The sequence below is a fragment of the Onychomys torridus genome, chromosome 19 (genome assembly GCF_903995425.1).
Source record: "Onychomys torridus chromosome 19, mOncTor1.1, whole genome shotgun sequence".
Classification (NCBI taxonomy): Eukaryota; Metazoa; Chordata; class Mammalia; order Rodentia; family Cricetidae; genus Onychomys; species Onychomys torridus.
Window position 1 is genome coordinate 41,041,461 of NC_050461.1, and position 19,423 is coordinate 41,060,883.

The 19,423-nt window shown below is 43.7% G+C and overlaps 2 protein-coding genes across 8 annotated transcripts in view; one reads left to right on the forward strand and one right to left on the reverse strand.

The window, feature by feature from the left end:
• The window catches only part of Zc2hc1b (zinc finger C2HC-type containing 1B), a 50,498-nt gene extending 43,248 nt beyond the window's left edge, over positions 1–7,250 (forward strand). Inside the window, exon 8 of the mRNA XM_036169079.1 lies at positions 7,180–7,250. Coding sequence (XP_036024972.1) covers positions 7,180–7,250 — 71 coding nt within the window. The remainder of the gene's footprint in view (positions 1–7,179) is intronic.
• Positions 7,251–9,891: 2,641 nt separating this feature from the next.
• Plagl1 (PLAG1 like zinc finger 1) overlaps positions 9,892–19,423 on the reverse strand; it is a 44,409-nt gene continuing 34,877 nt past the window's right edge. For 6 of the 7 annotated variants that reach the window (XM_036169047.1, XM_036169043.1, XM_036169046.1 and 3 more), the window contains 2 exons: positions 15,236–15,600; positions 9,892–12,881 (listed from right to left, as the gene is read on the reverse strand). In XM_036169047.1, the coding sequence (XP_036024940.1) occupies positions 11,315–12,881; positions 15,236–15,387 (1,719 nt within the window). In that variant the 5' untranslated portion in view covers positions 15,388–15,600 and the 3' untranslated portion in view covers positions 9,892–11,314. The remainder of the gene's footprint in view (positions 12,882–15,235; positions 15,601–19,423) is intronic. The other variant, XM_036169049.1, reaches the window with a different exon arrangement.

Consider the following 19,423-nt stretch of genomic DNA (forward strand, 5'->3'; position numbering starts at 1 on the left):
CTCTTCAAAATGTATCTCCATTGTGAAGTGGTGTGTGACTGCCTGCCTGTACTTAAGTAGTTGTGCTCAAAATGCAGAAATACAGATAACAGAAGGCCATTGCACTGAGGTTCCAGAGGGAAATGAGAAAAGAGTATTAGAAACTGGAGTTTCTGTTACAGCTTCTCAGAGCTTGGCAGGGTCGGTCTACGTGCTAGGACTTCATAGCAAGCAGAATTTAAGAGCAATAGATGAAGACCTCTGGCAGAAAGAATATCTAAGCTGTAAAAGACTCGAGGTACCAAGCGGCTGTCTTCGGCCACAGACAGTAAGGAAAGAAAACAGACATGATTTCAATGTGGAATATAATTAAAAGGGAAGCAGAGAGGGAGGATTTGGAAACCCCTCAGCCTGGCCATGTAAAGAATAAGAGTCTATTTTAGAGAGACTCGCAAAGGGTGTGGCCCAGCAACTGTTTGCTCAAGAGATTAATGGATACAAAGAAGATAGCTTCTAATCCTCAAGTCAGCAAATGACCCTGAAGGTATTTCAGAGAATTTGCAGGCAAGCTAAGACTTTTGAGCATACTATTTCCAGAGCTGTGCCCACAGGACTTCAGCAGTCAATGCCCTGTAACTCAGGACTCCCGCACTCTGAATTCTGGGACAGAATCTCAGTAACCTCAGCCAGGGTTCAAGGGGGGGGGGGGGGAGGCATGTGACTCCACCCACTGCTCTGGAAGGCACAAGCTATAAACTTTGGCGGTATCCATCTGGTCTTAGCTCTGTGGGTGTGAGGAGAGTAAGAGCATTGGTGCTACGGTGGCCTGCCTAGACTGACAGCTTGGGAAGCCAGGCAGAAACGTGTCACAGACACATAGGCAGTGAACGCAGAGTTCAGCCTACGGCAGTACTTAATGGAGTTGTGGGAGGAGGCTAGTCCCTGAGATCATGGGACTGTGGGAACGCATATTAGTTACTTTTCTTGTTGCTGGGAGAAAACCAAGGCAAAGGAAACTTAAAGGATAAAAGGTCTATTTCCGCAGACAGTTTGAGGGTATAAGCATCCTGGCAGCCAAGGCACCATGGTGGCCAGAGTGGCTCCAGATGTGATAGCAGGGGCATGGCACAGCTGGTCACGGTTTGCCTACAATCAAGACACAGAGAGAAATGAATTCTGGCCTTAAACACTTCTTCTCCTTCTCCTTCTCCTTCTCCTTCTCCTTCTCCTTCTCCTTCTCCTTCTCCTTCTTCTCCTTCTCCTCCTCCTCCTCCTCCTCCTCCTCCTCCTTCTCCTTCTCCTTCTCCTTCTCCTTCTCCTTCTCCTTCTCCTTCTCCTCCTTTTAATTCAGTCAGAGACACTTAGTCTGTGGAATCGTGCCACATACATTCAAGATGGATCTTTTCTCCTCAGTAAAAACCCTCTAGTAATATCCTCACAGACACACCCAGAGGTGCATCGCCTAGGTGATTCTAATCCAGTCAAATTGACAGTGAAGATTAACCATTGCAGGCCATAAGCACATAACTCTGGTCTAGGAAGTCTGCAGCCAGGAAACTCCAAGCCACAGGAGTTGCTGGTTAGACTAAGCATAGCAAAGCCAGATGAGTGGGGCTTCTTCAAACCTTGGGGGCCTACCCACTACTGCAGTGAGTCCAGAATGTGAGGCATCGTGTCCAAAGAGATTACTCTGGGGTCTTAAGATTTAATGTTATTTTCTCTCTTGTATTTTGGAATTATTGAGAAGGAGTTAACCTTCTTTCCTATTAAGATGAGGCTCGATTCTAAGCCTGTCTCATTGTTGCGGAGCCTTGGAAGTAGAGAGAGATGCAGAGAGAAGCAAGATGATCGTGTCATGTTGAAAGAAGTTATTGACATGTGGTAGGGGGTAGATTTAAAAAAATGGGTTAAGTTAAAATGTGAGAGTTAGCTAGAAACCAGCCTGAGCTATCAGCTGATCATTTACAATTAAGTCTCTATGTTAGTTATTTGGGAGTGGCTGCTGAGACACAGAGAAACTCCACCTACAGAGGACAGCTTGTGGGAGTTAATTCCTTCCTTCCACCACGTGGGTCCCAGGGTCCAAATTCAGGTCTTCAGGCTTGGTGGCAAGCACTTTTCCTTTCGAGCCACCTTGCCAGCCCAAAGATGTAGCCAGACTTTCCTTTGGGCCACCAGCTCACAAATAACAACACAGAGACTTATTATTAACCATGAAAGCTTGGCCTTCCTTATAATAGGCTTTTCTCCAATGAGCTCTTATAGCCTAAATTAAGGGAAATTTGCCTGGTGAGGGAATTGTGACATAGATGAAACTCCCAACTCTGGATTTTTGAATTAGGGCTGGAATGAGTTAAGACTGGTGCTGTTGAAATAGAATAAATTTATTTTGCATAAAAGGACATGAATTTGGGCCTGCTTAGGCTGAATGCTGTGGAAAGAATATGTCCACTGAAGTTCATGCTTTGGAAACTTAATCCCCAATGCAACTGTGCTGAGAAGGAATTTCTAAGAGGCATTCAGAGTGTGAGAGCTCTATCTTCCCTTGTGTATGAAAGTGTGGTCTCCTACCATTGGGTGTTCTGTCATAGGATGATACCACAAGAAGACTGTCACCAGATTCAGGCACCCTGAGCTCATACTTCCTAACTTCCAGAACTGTAAAAAAAAATAAGTGTCTTTATGTTGTGGAATATTTGTTTCACCATGTGAAGATGTGTTTCTGCCTAAGGCCCCTTCTGATTGGTTTAATAAAGAGCTGAATGGCCAATAACTAGGCAGGAAAGAATAGGTGGGACTTCTAGGCAGAGATGAATCTAGGCATGTGAGAGACACAAGCAAGGCAAGGAAGAAGTTGGAAACATGGTACAGAGGAGAGGTGACTGAGCCATGTGACAGAGCATAGATTAATAGAAACAGGTTAATTAAGGTTATAAGAGCTAGTTGGGGAAAAGCCTAAGATAAGGCCAAGCTTTCATAACTAATAATAAGTCTCTGTGTTGTTATTTTTGAGCTGGTGGCCCAAAGGAAAATTAGCTCAAAAGGACAAGTGCTTGCCACCAAGCCTGAAGACCTGAATGTGTGCTTCTCCCACAAGCTGTCCTCTGTAGGCAGAGTTTCTCTGTGTCTCAGCAGCCACTCCCAAATAACTAACATGGAGACTTAATTGTAAATGCTTGGCTGATAGCTCAGGCTGGCTACTAGCTAACTCTTACATTTTAAATTAACCAATATTTCTTATCTACCCTCTGCCACATGTCAGTACCTTTTTTCAACATGGCACATTTCACCTTGCTTCTCTTTGTGTCTCTTGCTCTCTCTACTCCCAAGACTCCACCCTTCTTCCCAATGTCTTCTGTGTCTTGCTGTCCAATCTGTACCTCCTCCCTAGCTACCAGCCAATCAGCTCTTTCATTAAACCAAACAGGAGGCACCTTAGCAAAGACACATTTTCACAGTGTACAAAAAGATTATTCTATAAATAGTCCTCTGACTTTGATATTAGTAGTTTGGGCTACTTGGTCTTACTCTGCTTTTCAAAAGTATGGTCGTCTATGGTGCCATTCATCGATCTGGTAGTTAACTTTTGCATTTGTCCATTTTTAATTACAATAATGAGAACCTGAGACTTTATGAGGAAAACAGACTTGTTTAGCTTTCAGTTTTACAGACTGAAGGTCATGGGCTGGGCCAATCATTGTGATTGATATCCACGGTGGCAGATGTGGGAGGGGATGGTGGAGAGAACTGCTTCACTCCTTCCTAGGGCCATTCAACTAATGACCCCTCCCCATTAGGCTCCACTCCTTCTTGACATCACCACACTAGGGACTAAGCTTCCAACATACCAGCCTTTGGGAAAACACCCAAACAATATCCAAACTATAGCAATTTCTCCAAAGTCTGGCCTTCACTGCCCAAGTCTCATCAATAAACTATGCACATAGTACCTCCCTTGTGTAATGTTCATACTAAATTCATAACAGCACAGACACAAGTCTTCCTTCTAGAGTCTTATAAGAAAGTACAGAACACACAGGAGTCTCTAATACCCAAGAGCTTGTGATGTTATGTGAAGTTGACAAGCCCTTACAGATGCTCGAGAGGGATCACTATTCAACATAAGTTACTATGTATGGCTGTTCCCTAGGTCTGTGAAGTCTAGGAGCACAGTCATTATATATATATATGGAACTGCAAAGTCTAAAGAGAAAGAAGGAAAGAGACCAGCTTTGTCTCTGCACCTGTATGGCTGAAGTGAAATTTGAGGAAGTAGAAGCACTTAGGATGAGCTAGACAGCAGATGAAGGAATGCTGAAGGAGAACAAAGACATAAGCATAGGAATTCCAAGGATGTGGTCTGGAAGCACAGCATTCCCTTGGCCAGAGCACAGGAACAAGTTAGAGTGTTCAAGAGGAATTGTGGCTGGAATACAAGGCTGGTACCAGAAACAGGAAGACAATGAGTGCCAGGCAAGGCATCCAAGTCCAGGTCATCGGTGCCATACTGAGTCCTCTTCACTCTGCCTGGCGGGCACATCCATGTGAGCCAGCACTTGGAATGCCCTGGGAACTTTTTGTTTCAGGCCACTTTAAGTTAGCCTGCCAAAAATTTGGTTTGAGAAATAGCAATTTTGAGAATTTTGTTAAGAAATTCATGTTTACTGTAAAAGACTTGGGAAATGGAGGGAAAGGTATAGAGCAAGTAAAAATTGTTCTGCATCCTAACATCCTAACCATTGGTAATGCTGACATTTTCCTACATCCTAACATCCTGTTGGTAATGCTGACATTTCCCTGCATCCTAACATCCTAACCATTGGTAATGCTGACATGTTCCTGCATCCTAACATCCTGACCATTGTTAATGCTGACATTTTCCTGCATCCTAACATCCTAACCATTGGTAATGCTGACATTTTCCTGCATCCTAACATCATAACCATTGGTAATGCTGACATGTTCCTGCATCCTAACATCCTGACCATTGGTAATGCTGACATTTCCCTGCATCCTAACATCCTAACCATTGGTAATGCTGACATGTTCCTGCATCCTAACATCCTAACCATTGGTAATGCTGACATTTCCCTGCATCCTAACATCCTAACCATTGGTAATGCTGACATTTTCCTGCATCCTAACATCCTAACCATTGGTAATGCTGACATTTTCTTGCATCCTAACATCATAACCATTGGTAATGCTGACATGTTCCTGCATCCTAACACCCTAACCATTGGTAATGCTGACATTTCCCTGCATCCTAACATCCTAACCTTTGGTAATGCTGACATTTCCCTGCATCCTAACATCCTAACCATTGGCAATGCTGACATTTCCCTGCATCCTAACATCCTAACCATTGGTAATGCTGACACTTTTCCCCACCCCATTTTGTTTCTGTTCCTACCTGGGTTTTTCTGGCCTAACACAATTCGAACACTCCCCTATGGTAGAAGAGTCCCTCTGAAAGCACAGTATTGTATCAGGAACACGTGGTCTATTTGCCAGTTTTCTCGATGTTGAGCACATCAATTGCTCCTATTGATTTTATACATATATATATATATATATATATATATATATATATATATATATATATATATATATATATATATATATATATATATCTCACACCTTTGATCCCCAGCACTTGGGAGACAGAGGATCTGTGTGAGACCCTGTCTCAAAAGTTAATTAATTAATTAAAGTTCTTTGTTGATGGACAAGAGGTTCATACACTGCCCCCCCCCCATCTATACTGTGCACTCTTCTAAGTACTGCAGGGACAAAATCTCATTTAATCCTTACCATAGTACAAGGATGTCAATGTAGATTCATATCCCTATTTTACAGATAAGCAAGTTACAAGAAAGATTAGGCAACTCGGACAAAAGAGCAATACCCCAAACATCAAACCAAAGAAGATACATCTAATAAGAAGCAGCAGAGCTTTCCCCAAAACTTAGTGTCCTTGGAAAAGCTGGGTCCAAAACCGTAAATATCAAGGTTACATCAGGAAACTATTTCAGAAAAATAAATGACTCTTTTTTGCTTTCCACAAAGACTCCGATGTTCAGACGGGAAAACGGGTTTATAACTTAACAGGTAGAGATGCATAGCTGTCTTCTAGAAGCTTTGTGAAAGAACAGTGAAAGTCCTGGGGAGCTGCCACAGCAGATTAACTTCCCTGCACCTCCATGCAGGGACTAAAATCACCAGGCAACTATAGTGGCAAGATGCAGGCTGGGGTGGCTTCATGCAGCTACTGAGTAGCTTCATCCAGCCCCAATGCCCTGGGTCCTGCTTTTATCCCTGGAGCTACCGGTGGTTTGTTAGCAAGCTAAGCATTTACCCAGACCAGCTTCCTCCTTCTTCCTTAACTGAATGGTTCAACAACCATAGTGAGGGTTGGAGTAGCAGTTGTTGGTTCTTTGGCAGAAGTAAATCGTGTCTATCTTCAGGTAAAACTAACCCCAAAGCCTCCATTTATTCCTATGTCCTTTGATTCACAATGCCCTTATTGCTGGCTCTTCATAAAACACTGAAGGGTTAGGAAGGAGGCCTCTAGGGCAGAGGGAGCTCCATTCCTACAAGAATGAAGCCTATTTCAGATTGTACAGCCAAGCATCCCTCAGTGTGGTATGCTAACATCCTTAGACTCATGCATCTCCATACCTGACAGTTGTGCTGACGGTGTGGAGCAAGCCCATTAAAACAATAATCTAGCGTGTGGAGAGCGGTGGGGGGGGGGGGGGGGGCAGTCTTTTTATACTTCCAGAAGGCTTATCAAACCCTTTCCAGAAGAGAGCTGGCAAAGAATTGTGAAGAGGTGAAACAACAGTAATTGTGAAAGGATGTTGAGTTATGTTATATAAATGGTTGGTCATCGGAAGCTGCAATTTAAAATTCCCAAATGAACCACAGACTATAAGGTGGGGGTAAGAAGCACCTGAAAGGGTCCTTGTTGTGTGTCTGTCTTTATTTATTTGCTTGCTTATTTGTTTGTTTAATTTCTGTCCCAAATTCAAGAATGGGTGAGTGTGTGTCTATAGCTACCAAAAAGAAAGCAGGAATAAGGAGCTTGGAATTCAGTTTAATGGTTTCACAATTGTTCCTTATCCCCCCACCCCCACCCCCACCCCCTTGGGAATGTTCCATTTTGACATAATAACAAATCTGTTTGTGTTTGCAAAGGATTAGCTACGGATCCTGCTTCTGGAGGAAAACTCAGACAAGGATTTAACAAATCTCCTAAAAAAGATTAACTCCTAGAGGCCAGGTAAGAACAAAGCCACATGCATCCCAGTGTAGCTGGTCATGTAACATTGTGCAGGATCCAGTGAGTGGACCTCTGAGGAAAGAGGCCTAGAGAAAGCAAGCCCTGAGAGGGACTGGCAAAGTTTGCTCTTGAAGCCTAGGACAACCTCAGGTTTCATTCTTTGGGGACAACCTCGGGTATCTTTCTTCAGGTACCAGCTGCCTCTTTATTTTGAAGGAGTATTTCTCCCTGGCCTGGAATACAACAAGTAACTAAGCTGGGTGATTATTGAACACCAGGGATCCACCCATCTCTGCCTCCCTAGCCCTGGGATTATGAACACACTTCACCAAACCCGGCTTAAAAAAAGAAAGGAAGGAAGAAAGAAGCATAGGTTCTGAAGATTAAAACCCCATCTTCATGCTTGCAAAGCAGGCACTTTCCTGAGCTATTTTATGTCTTGGCTGGATAGGAAAGGAATACTTTCCTTTGACCTAGAAGCTATTGACTTTCTTATTTTTTTATAAATCTACTTCCCCCCTTTATAAAGGTATCTCACACTCATATCCATAGACTCCTACATCTATCTCCATCCTTGATAGTGCTGCTGGGTGTGCACTGTGATTTCACTTGAGAGACAAGGTATCTCATGGTATGAAGGCTTGCTTAGAGTCTATGCAATCACGCTTCCTGAGACTTCAAAATCTGGAGGCCCTGGCTGCCTAACATTTTCCATGTGGAGACTGAAATAATGCTCCTGCCCTTTCTTCTGTCCTCAGACCGGCTTCCTGTAGCTCTGCAGCCTGGATGGTCGGTCACCCAGAAACACCCACCACAGAAGGCCAGAACTGTCTATTCTCATCTGGCATCATTAGAACAAGTGATAGATACTAGCTTTCGAGTTTATTTACTCCTTTAACACTTTTCAAAAGTTATTAAATTTATCAGCCAATATCATGATGGGTGGCTTAAAGATTCAAAGATGGGCTTGAAGTGTCGTTAAGGCATTAAAGAACAACAATGTGTTTTTGATATTTATATCTTTTTGTGAACTAGTCATTGGAGAATGTTAGTTACCTGCTAGGAAATATTTATTTATTTATTTATTTATTTTATTTATTTATTTATATGATGTAGGCTGGGCTCAGAGTGGTAGAGGTCTGGCTGCCTCTACCTCCCAAGTGCTGGGATTGAAGATGTGTACCACCATGTTTAACTGCAGACTATATTTCTTAGAGTGAAGGAAAAAAATTGAAGATACTTTCTTTCTCTGTGAAAGAAAGCTCTAGCACACTGCTTCTCAACCTCCCTTATGCTGTGACCCTTTAATACAGTTCCTCATGTTGTGACACCCCCACACACACCCATAAAATTATTTTCATTGCTACTTCATAAGTGTGATTTTGCTACTGTTAGGAATCATAATGTAAACATCTATGGTCTGTGTGTTGCTACCCACAGGTTGAGAACCACAGCTCTAAGAGCTTTCTTTGTACTTCATTCTTCTATCACAGCTAAAAAAACCTGAAGTTCCCATTCATGTTTATATCATAGCTTTGTTTATACAGTTGTGTTGGGAGGTGAGTCAATCCTTCCTTCTCTTTGGAGTCTTAAGGGTCAGGAAACATCCTTTTGTAGAATTATTTACATTTAGTTCATACTTCTTAGTTCAATAACATATTCTTAATTGGGGACTTTAATTAGGAAAATTAAGCCATGTTCTCTGTCAACGTTTTAGCAAAAGAATCCCGGGCTACTCCCACTGCCGGTGGAGTGTACTGAAATGTTAATGATCTGGACCATGGGGACCAAATGCCATTGTTTCATGTACAGGAAAATCATGTATTTTCTGCAACTGACCAAAGACTACAGTAGACTATGTAAAGGTATTTGTGGAAGCGTCTGTGACCAGACCTTGGCTGAGGTTAGCTATTGTTTGGGGAGACTGCTTTCCCACCCAGAGGAAAGGGGGACTGTGGGAACTTAGATATCCCAGGGCAGTGAATTTGATTCCATGAGGTTATCTTACTGCCTCATTGTCCACTGTGGGTCAGCTGTGGCTTACAGACCCTGGTCTCATGGCTGATCCCATAGTATAAGCTTCCCAGTTACCGTCACTGACTTCAGCCCAGCCCCATCTTGGGCTTCTTAACAAGACTTTTTCCATATACAAATGAACTCAGGGCTTCCCTTTCTTTCAACCCCCTCCCATTTAGAAAACACACACACACACACACACACACACACCAGAGAGAGAGAGAGAGAGAGAGGAGAAAGAGTCATATCCGATATGTTTTCTGAAGAAATCCCAATAAGTAATAAGGGGAGGTACCAAAAATCAATTGTAAACACTACTGTGAAACTGAATCTGGGTAACATGGGAGAGATCACTCTGGTGTCTATACCTGTACATCAGGAATAAAACATATGACACTTTAAGTGCTGAGAATGTGACCAAAGCTTATAGGCTTAAGTCATCTTTGCTCAAAGGAGGTAAAAGTTCTGACGCTAAAAAGTAGTTTCTGGAGAAGCAATGACCAGGAGGAGGCATGAGGGAGCCAGGACGGTTTTCTACTCAATGGGAGTGTTGACGTCAATGGGAGTGTTGACGTTGGTGTCGCTAAATGAAAAAATGCAAGCCAGAGTGCTAGATGCTTAACGTTTATTATATGTAGGATATATATGTTGGGAAAGACAGTCTCAAGACGAGATACAGTCTTCAAAGGTTAGGTTTTACACTTTCAAAATCGATTAACAAGGTATCAAGTGAGGGAGATTACAAGTACAGTTACATTTTCAAAACACAATCCTCGGGATACAAACTAACAACTTAAACTAATCAACTACTACAGATACATTTTTCTATTGGGTGATTACAAACACAATCCTCGGGATACAAACTAACAACTTAAGCTAATCAACTACTACAGATACATTTTTCTATTGGGTGATTACAAACACAATCCTCGGGATACAAACTAACGACTTAAACTAATCAACTACTACAGATACATTTTTCTATTGGGTGATTACAAACACAATCATCGGGATACAAACTAACGACTTAAACTAATCAACTACTACAGATACATTTTTCTAGGGTTGACTACAAACAATACTACGGGACTTTTAGCAGCGCAAGTACCGCATTAAGATAGACAAAGAAAATTCTTATCTAATACACTTATTTTTCTAATTCCAGTATATTGTCTTAAATTCCTGTTAAAGACATGAGCATGAGAGTCAGGGAGACACTTCTGACTAATGCCTCCAGGATTTTACTACTTAACGTGGTTACACAGTGACTTTTTTTCTCTCAGATCTAACTGACAACTAGTTTTGTCTTTATGATAAATGAAGTCATAACTCACATTGCAACAACATCACATGAAAAATATTGAGGACTACACTAAAAATTCACTTTAAAAATGAAGAAATCAATAGCTTCACAAGGAACGTTTCCTATAAACTACAAAGTAGGCTACCAGAAGAGTAACTAAACTACATCCAACCCTGAAGGCAGGCGAGTCCCTGAAAAGAAAAGAAAAGAAAGCACACAACACACAGCCTAGTTCTAAATGCCATACAAAGATTACCCCCTTCTCTTAAAAACATCTTCCAAGTTGGAGAAATCCAAGCCTTTCCATCATGTCCTTCCTAGGCGGTGCTACACACAAAGTTATTTAGTCAACATCATCACAATAAAATTCAACACGATAAAACATTTACAAAATAGCAGCTGTCGTTTTGGATCTTGGTTGTGATTATATGAGAATAATATGAGGATATAATATGAGGATAATAATATGATAATAATACGATAATATTTGCAGTTCGATTACAGAATACACACGCGCTCACTAAATTTGGTACAAAGCATCAATACTAAGGATATATATTGGCACAACGCATGCAGTTAGAGAACTCTTTTTCTCAAGCTAGTAATCGCGAGTGAGCTAAAGCCCCAATCCTGTTTCCCCCAAGCTTCCTCCCAAACTGTAACAGATGTTTCAAACTGTAACTGATGCTGAAAGCATCTTCCTCACGATAAACGCCTTCCTAAGAATCAATTTATCTGAAAGCGTGATGGAAATGGGGCAGGATAGCAGTGTTGGTGCCAGTTGTGAAAACGTGGGGGATGGGGGGCAGCGGGAGCTGGCCCAGATTCACAGCGCCCACTGCTATTTGGGCTTCCTGTGGCAGCGGCTGTGGCAGCGGCTGCGGCATGGGCTGCGGCAGCGGCTCTGGCTGCGGCATGGGCTGCGGCTGCGGCTGCAGCTGCAGCGGAGGTGGCTGTGGTTGTGGCTGCGGTGGCAGCTGCGGTGGCAGCTGCGGTGGCAAGGGTGGCTGCAGCTGCAGTGGCTGCAGCGGCTGCAGCGGCTGCAGCGGTTGCAGCGGCTCAGGCTGCAGCTGAACGTGCAGCTGCGGCTGCTGCTGCTGTGGCTGCTGCTGCTGTGGCGGTGGCTGCATCTGTGGCTGCGGCTGCGGCGGCAGCAGTGGGGGTGGAGGCGGCAGCGGTGCTACATGCTGCTGCGCCAGACATGTGATAGTATGGGGCATTGGTTCCCCAGGCCCCACAGGGATGGTGTTATTCACAAAACCATTCTGGGGGGGAGGAGGGGGGATTTGCCAAAACCCCAACAGGGAGGAAATCTCCAAAGAGGCAGGAATCGTTATATTCACAGCATCTACCAGCAGCTCTTTGGGCATGGTGACTTTCCCAAGGCCCTCCTTAGCCATCTCAAAACATGGACTGAGTTTGAGAGGCGACTGAGGCTCTTGCAGAGGCATTTCCTCAAAGAAACTCATGTTGCAATAGCCTTTGGCCTCTGTTTTAATTGGCAGGCCAGCAAGTGGGGCAAATGAGGTAGAAGGAGGACTGTACTTATGCTCCTGAAGGGTGTGGGGAGGAGAGGTGGGAACTACCCCAGGGTGCAGAGTAACAAGCTGCTCTGGCATTGGCGGCATAGGCTGGGTGACCTGTTCTGGGGGAGCAAGCACTAGACCATGAACCTCGGGTGGCAAGCCACCTGCAAGCCCGTTCTGCATGGGCACCCCTAACTGGAAAGGAGGCATGGCAGTAGCCTTCAGCTGGAAGGACGGCGCAATGGTAGGAAAGGTGCTCATGTACTCCCCTGCCTGCATGCTCTCTTGCATCAGCTCCTGCGAGTGTGTCTTCTTGGTGTGACGAGTGAGGTGGTCTTTGCGCCCAAATCGCTGGGCACAGAACTGACACAGGAAGTCCTTGCATCCTGTGTGGACCACCAGGTGGCGACGCACATCCTTCCGGGTGTAGAAGCATCTCTCACAATGGTCGCACTGGTGTTTCTTCTCCCTGGTTGCATGGTGGGACTTTTCTTCCCTGTGAGCCTTGAGGTGGCTCAGCAGGACCTCGGTGCTCCCCAGCTCCGCAGAGCAGACCTTGCAGATGAGACCTCCACCACTGGCAGAATGCAGGGCCATGTGCCTCTTGTAGCCCAGCATGGTGTGGTACTTCTTGCGGCAATCCTGGCAAATGAAGGAGATCTTGTTGGGGTCGTGGGTCTGGAGGTGATTCTTCAGGTGATCCTTGCGGTTGAAGGACTTCTCGCAGTGAGCACACTGGTGATTCTTCTGGGGTGAGTGTGTGGCCATGTGTCTGGAAGCAGAAAAGGGGGTAGGGGGGGAACAGTTCACAACAGAATTAGTTTATGAACGAAGGCATGGAGACCACACAGTCAAGATGTGACTAGTTATTTTCTCAAGGTCTTCGTGACATTTTTCACATCTCAACTACTTGGCTGTATTTGCCAATTGCATACGTATTATTATTTAAAAGGGCAGGAATTACTAAAAGCCAGATTCAACTTTGTACCTGTAACAAGTATTGACAGATTACTTCCCTGTTATATAAGGCAGGGGACGTTGCTGAAGGGTGAGAACCAATACAATAGTCATTTGGGATAGCTGAAATACATAGTGGTTTCCATGTTCTTGATGTACTTAAATATATTCAACAGCTCAGCTGCAGAAAGGGAATTTGGAATGCATCAGATGGCCATGTCATCCCATAAGATGTCTACGTATGCCTAACAGGGATGAATATAAAGGCAGGGCTGGCTTGCAAACGTGGTATTTAAATCCTTTCCTATTGGACTTGGTATTAATGAGCAGGACCCCAAAGTTCTGTTCAGGGTTTTCTGTTGTTACCTTTTCCACCCATCCTTTGTAGGAGATTTACTCATCTCTCACCCATGGTCAAATATGGACAGTAACTTAACCTGGCATTTCCTACCCATTTCTGTGCTCTCTCTGAGTGGGACACAGCTTAGTAGCAGTCCTTGAACAGTTTTCATTTGCTCCTGTGGCTAAAGAGCTGACTCTGCCCTGCCTGGCATCCAATCTTCCCATTTACATATATTCTTTACCTTACTGCCTTATGCAAGTTGAAATGATGTCACTGTGGTTCCTTTCCTTCACTTCTCTTACCTCAAAATGCATAAACTACATGCTTCAGTATGTCCTGTGATTTAGTACAAGAGCATCACCTTTGCACAGCAGGTAGATCATGTCAAGACTCAGAAGTCTTCATGATGCTCATTCACAGTAAGACTTCCTTAGAGGTCAGCCTGCCCCACCAAATCAGCTTTTCTGGTCCTTGGCTGTCTCTTCTTAGAAGCTAGCTGTTTATGGTACTGGGACCCACCTTCTCTTTCTGGTTAAGGAAGTCAGTTAGTTTTTCTTCTTCCATCTCTGCTTACAAAATAGGCTGTGATGGTTGGGAACTGGATGGAATGCTGCCTTATCGCCTTTAAGACAAACCTAAGCATCCTGCCATCTTGCCACTTTCCAATGCCTTAAAAGAGCATGGACTCTGGCCAGGGAGGCCTGGAGAGCTGGGGCAGGGACAGTGGATAACCATACCCTGCTTCCTGCTTTGCCCTACTCTCCACCTTGACAGAACAAGTCATTTCTCCTGAACTACCACCTCTCCAACAGTATGTGGGGCACCAGTTCCTCTTACCAGGGTATTCCTAACTCGTTCCATTTATTGCAATAATCTGTTTCCTCTTTGGGTCTCCCATAGAACCCTGGGGTGGTCTCAGTGAAGCTAAGGCTACCCTCTGGGTTTAAGTAATGGTGCCTACATGTATGCAAGATGAATCTGATGCTGAACAGGGAGCTCTTGACACAAAATCAGCGCACATGGTAGCCACTTGATATGGTTACTATGACAACTAGAGAATGCCCTTCAACAGAAGATATCTGAATTTTAAAATACAGAAGCATGTTCAGTCTCATTTCAAACATCAACTTCTATTACATTATCAGCAATAGTGATGTTCTTAAGGCCAGGAGCATAATTTATATCTTCCTTTTTACCTCTTTTAAGTGCCTTCCTTCAGAGTACTCCAAGATGGGATGATAATGCAATGCTGCTACCACTCAGATTGGAAGCCAGGTTGCTAATTCTCTCACCTTTGCATTTATATGTAAGTCGCCAGCAAGCTGAAGCTTGGAGGATCATTTCATGAAGATTAAACAGAAGCACTATCAAGAGAAGTAGTATACTGACAGCACCCACTGTCAGTTAGACTATGGTGTGATTGCATAGTTTGTCTTTCCTGTGGTATCACCAAAACCAATGTGGGCAGAATATACATCTTGGGTACCACTTACCTCATAGTAGAGAGTACCTAATTGACATTAGAGAAATAATTCATATTATATGCCAACTCTCTTTTAAAGGACTCATCTGAAAACCACTGGCTTGGCACATCGTGGGTCCTCTGAAAGTCTGAGAACATGCACATGTACAAAGTCTGGATACCCAAGTGAACTCATCTTGTTCAGGGGTCACAGTAATCACTGGAGATATGACTTTAAAGAGTCCCTAAAAGGCTAAAATGTACCCACACCCTGCCTTCTCTTCCCCGTCAGTGAGAGCCTTGAAGGCCCGAAGAGACACTTAAAGGTCCAAGGAAAAGCGCACACCTTCATAAAGCCTCTCACCTCATCAATTTATATTTAGAGACGAAGGCTTTGCCACACTCAGCCTTCGTGCACTTGAATGGTCGCTCCCTGGTGTGGGAATAACTGTGGATGGTGAACTTCTCCAGGGTGAGGAAGGACTTGCCACATGACTGACAGCGGAACGGAGCCATGGCCTTTGCTCTTCACACCTTCTTTTTCAGATGTGATGAGCAAATGCTGTGCCATTTACGCACAGACAGAAAGAAGGTAGGGAGTCGCTACAGCCAGACTCCAGAAAAGGGTAGTAGAGGCGGCAGTGCAGCCAAGCAGAGTGTGAGACACAGGAGAGATCCAGGGCAGGAAGGAGATTTTCATCACAATAGCTCGGCGTCCTGAATGGCCGTCTGTGGAGATAAGAGGAACAGTTTTCTCACACCAGCTATTGGAAAACTGTATCCGCCACCACCACCGCTTTGGAGCTGATGACCCACCATCAGTATGTTTCTTTAAAATGGTTCAAACGGGTCCAGCTCCCCATCCTCCTTTCTTCCTTCCCGCAGTCCTTCATCTGCCCCTGTGTTCCAATGGCTGATGAAACATCCTCCCTCCTAATAAGGGCTACTATTTTTATAGACTCACGGCCATCAGCTTCATGGTTTCAGCTCAGTGTGAGACTCCGTTGATTGATTCAGGGGGTAAAACAAAAAAAAAACAAAAAAACAAAAACAAAAGCCTCCCTCTTTGTCATCATCATCGTTGTGTATTACTGGTTCACAAATGACCACCCCCCCCCTTTTTTTTTTATTCAAACCATGAGCGTTCCCTCTTTGTGCACAGTGAGCATAAGGGAAGTTGTGGACAACACCTGTTCAAACTCTCAGGGGATGAGAAGAAATCATTTGTCTACATCTCGGTGAATTTGTTTGCGAGATCACTATGCACAAGGGCAGGCCCAAACAAAATATAAGGAAAGAGAGCCTCGCTGCACTGACATGGTGACAAGAGAGAAAATGTTCCTATGGTAAACAAGATTGGTGGTTCCAAGGAGAGCAGGGGCCATCGCTCCACAAAATCATCCCACATTCCTCAGTTACCCATGGAGGTAGCCAATGATAGGAAATGGGCCTTTGGTCTCCTCCTAATCCCAATCCTTATCACCCTTGTAGCCCAGTCAGCATCCCAAAAACCCTGGATCTCCTTCTCTGGCCCTAAGTTGAGCTGCCTCAAGTGTCTAAGGTAACATCGTAAACAACACAGCAGACCACTGTTCAACAGAGTCATTTTCAGGGAGGGGGAGGCTAACTTTGCATGTGTCAGTACTTTTACACATTTTTAGAGTACAGATTGAAGATCCCAAATCTGAAAAACTTTGGTGCTCCAGCAACTGAAATGTTCTGAGTTAATTTCTGATAGTACAAGAGGAAAATTTCATACCTGACTCTATAGGACCAGTCCCCAGTCAAGATACCAATAACTTGAAAATAATCATAAAATTATCTCAAGCTATTGTATGAAGTGGGTATGAAACTGAAATGTGACTAAATGCCATGCTTAGGCTTAAATCCCACCCACAGGATATCTCATTATGTTATACACAAATATTTCAAAAGGCAAACAAATCTGAACTGCTCTCCCAAGTGCACTAAGGCTTATGTTAAATACATGTGTATTTAACATGAGTAGCTGTTGTGCACAGACTGGCCTTTAGGGCAAGTCTTTAAAGCTCAGCTGCCTGTAGCCTTTTGGTTATTGCTCTAAGTCTTTAGAGTTGCCATTTATTGGTAAACATTAATTTTTACTTCCCTTTTAAGGTACCTTCAAATCAGAAGCCTAGGTGGTATGTGAGCACTGGCTGAACCATCCTTTAACTATAGCAATACACAGTACGTGCGTACATTTCTGCAAGAACCTTGTGTTTTTTCCTGCCCCAGATGGTTTTAGTGTCTGGGCAGAGGTCACTACACAGGGGATAATATGCTTGTTGTTGCCTTGTTCTATCTGCTTGGAACCTATCCAGCTGACTTCTGTGCTTAGGCCTAAAGATTTCAGACTAGTCTGAAGCAGGGGCACACTGGTGTCCTCAGCCAGTATCTTAGTAACAAGGCTTTATGATGGCTTTGATTCTAGCAACATGCATACCCTTAGTCCTCTATTACCAAGTACAATTTTTTTTTTGATGATCCAAGACAGGGTCTCACCAGGATGGACTGGAACTCACTATGTTACGCAACCTAGACTTGAATCTATGGCAATCTTCATGCCTTGGCCTCCCAAATGCTATGATAATTTGAGCCACCACACCCTACTCAAGAGTAACTCTAACTGGGTTCCTGCCCTAGCTCTACCCAAAGCCCTCTTGCTCCCACCCCTTATTCCTGTTTCTTATTCTAGCTCGTGCCCAAGGCCCTTCCTTGAGTCATCTCCAACAGCTCTGACCACAGATTCTTTTTAGAAATTCCACAGTGTGTGGAAACCCGTAGTACTGAGCCAGCTTAAGAACACATTCATTCAGTTGAAATTGCTTGATGCTCTTTCCAGGTCTGTTTTCCAAAGACTGAAACACACATGGCTTCTACAGTGTGAAATGTTTCTTCCCTCCCTTCAGAGCTAAAATAGCACTGAGCACTCATCACTTTGGAGGAGCCAGTGGGAAGGGCTCTGTACTCCTTTCTCCTACTTGCTAGGCACATAGATGGCTCTTTTCAGTTGATCTAAGGAAATTTATTCTCGCCAACCCTTGCTTTAGGAGATGAACAGTATACCCAGCATAACTTCCTGTGATGGAAGTGTGGTACACACAATGACTACCCCGCACTCCAAACATGCTGCTGGGAAACCGCAATCATCTTAAGTTAGACTTAAACAGCCATGGGCAGCTAGTGGCTACGGTTAGGGGTACCACAGGCAGATTCTTAGATGCCCTGTCAAGAGATGAGGGGAAGCCTGGGCTTTGCTTGCACATGACTATGCTACTGATTAACCCCCAGGTGTTTTGCTGAAACACAAAAGGGATTTAGATCAGCTGTTTTCTTAACATGGGGGGAAGGGGAGGAGGTTCCACAGTTCATACTCCAGCTCTATCCTGAATTCCAAACTCCTGGTTGATATAATCACATAATACATGCAACATGGTCTGTTGGGGACAAATGAACTGAAACAAAAATGACTCATCATCTCTCCAATTCTGATTGTAACCTGAAAAAAAAATCACAAAGTACATAGTAGTTATAGACTAGGAACCATATGTCACAGTGCAGCTAATGGTTCCTAACCATTGAGCTATACAAATGATAGAGCAGTGATACATGTTGTCTCCCGATGTATACACCATCAATCACTCATCATGGGAGGAACCAGCATGGACCAGACATGTATAGAACAACTGCAGGCTTAGCTTCACCACAGATGTGAACCTTGAGTGGCAACATATCAGCACACCATGAGAACAACAGAAAAACAGCATTTCCTCCATTTTGAAAGTTGTCTTTTGACACTGCAGTGTGTCAGTCCTGATCTCTAGTTACTTCTTCCCTAGATTCCAAATACCAACAGTCATGGGCTTCATCCACACCATTTCCCCTGGGCCTTCAGAGACTGGGCACAATCAGAGCTGGCTAGATGTGGCTATGATTTACTGAAGAGTGAGGCAGATTCCTCCAACTTCAACAGACAAGCTCCTTACAAAAACAGAGTCTTCCCCCACTCAGCTTAGGTGCTTCAAGAATGTATTTCCCTAAAACTCGATGATATCTAGGTAGTGTTAGACATACCCAGCCTAAATACGAAAGGCAAAAAACATTCTCAAATGCCAAGCTAATAAACCACACCGTGGTGAACACTCTTTAATTTCTTTGGAACATCTTTAGAGATTCTCAGTTTCGAACTACTAATATTATACTCAACATCTTTGCATATTCTATACACATGGGAACTTAGAACACTGTTTTCATGATATAATCACAAACTTCCACAAAAAAATTTCCCAACAGACAAACTCTTTATGACTGAGGATCAAGCCTTACCTATTATTTAAAAAAAAAAAAAGCTAATCATGTAGATATATACATCACTTCTCAGCCACCCCTCACCTAATTCATACTAGCTTATACTGATAATTCTATTCTTCAGTTAAAACTTGATGTACTTAAAGTAGACTATCTACCATGTAGCAAACCATCAATAATTATAACAATTGAAGGACTATTGTCCCCCAGGAGTCAGTCTGCC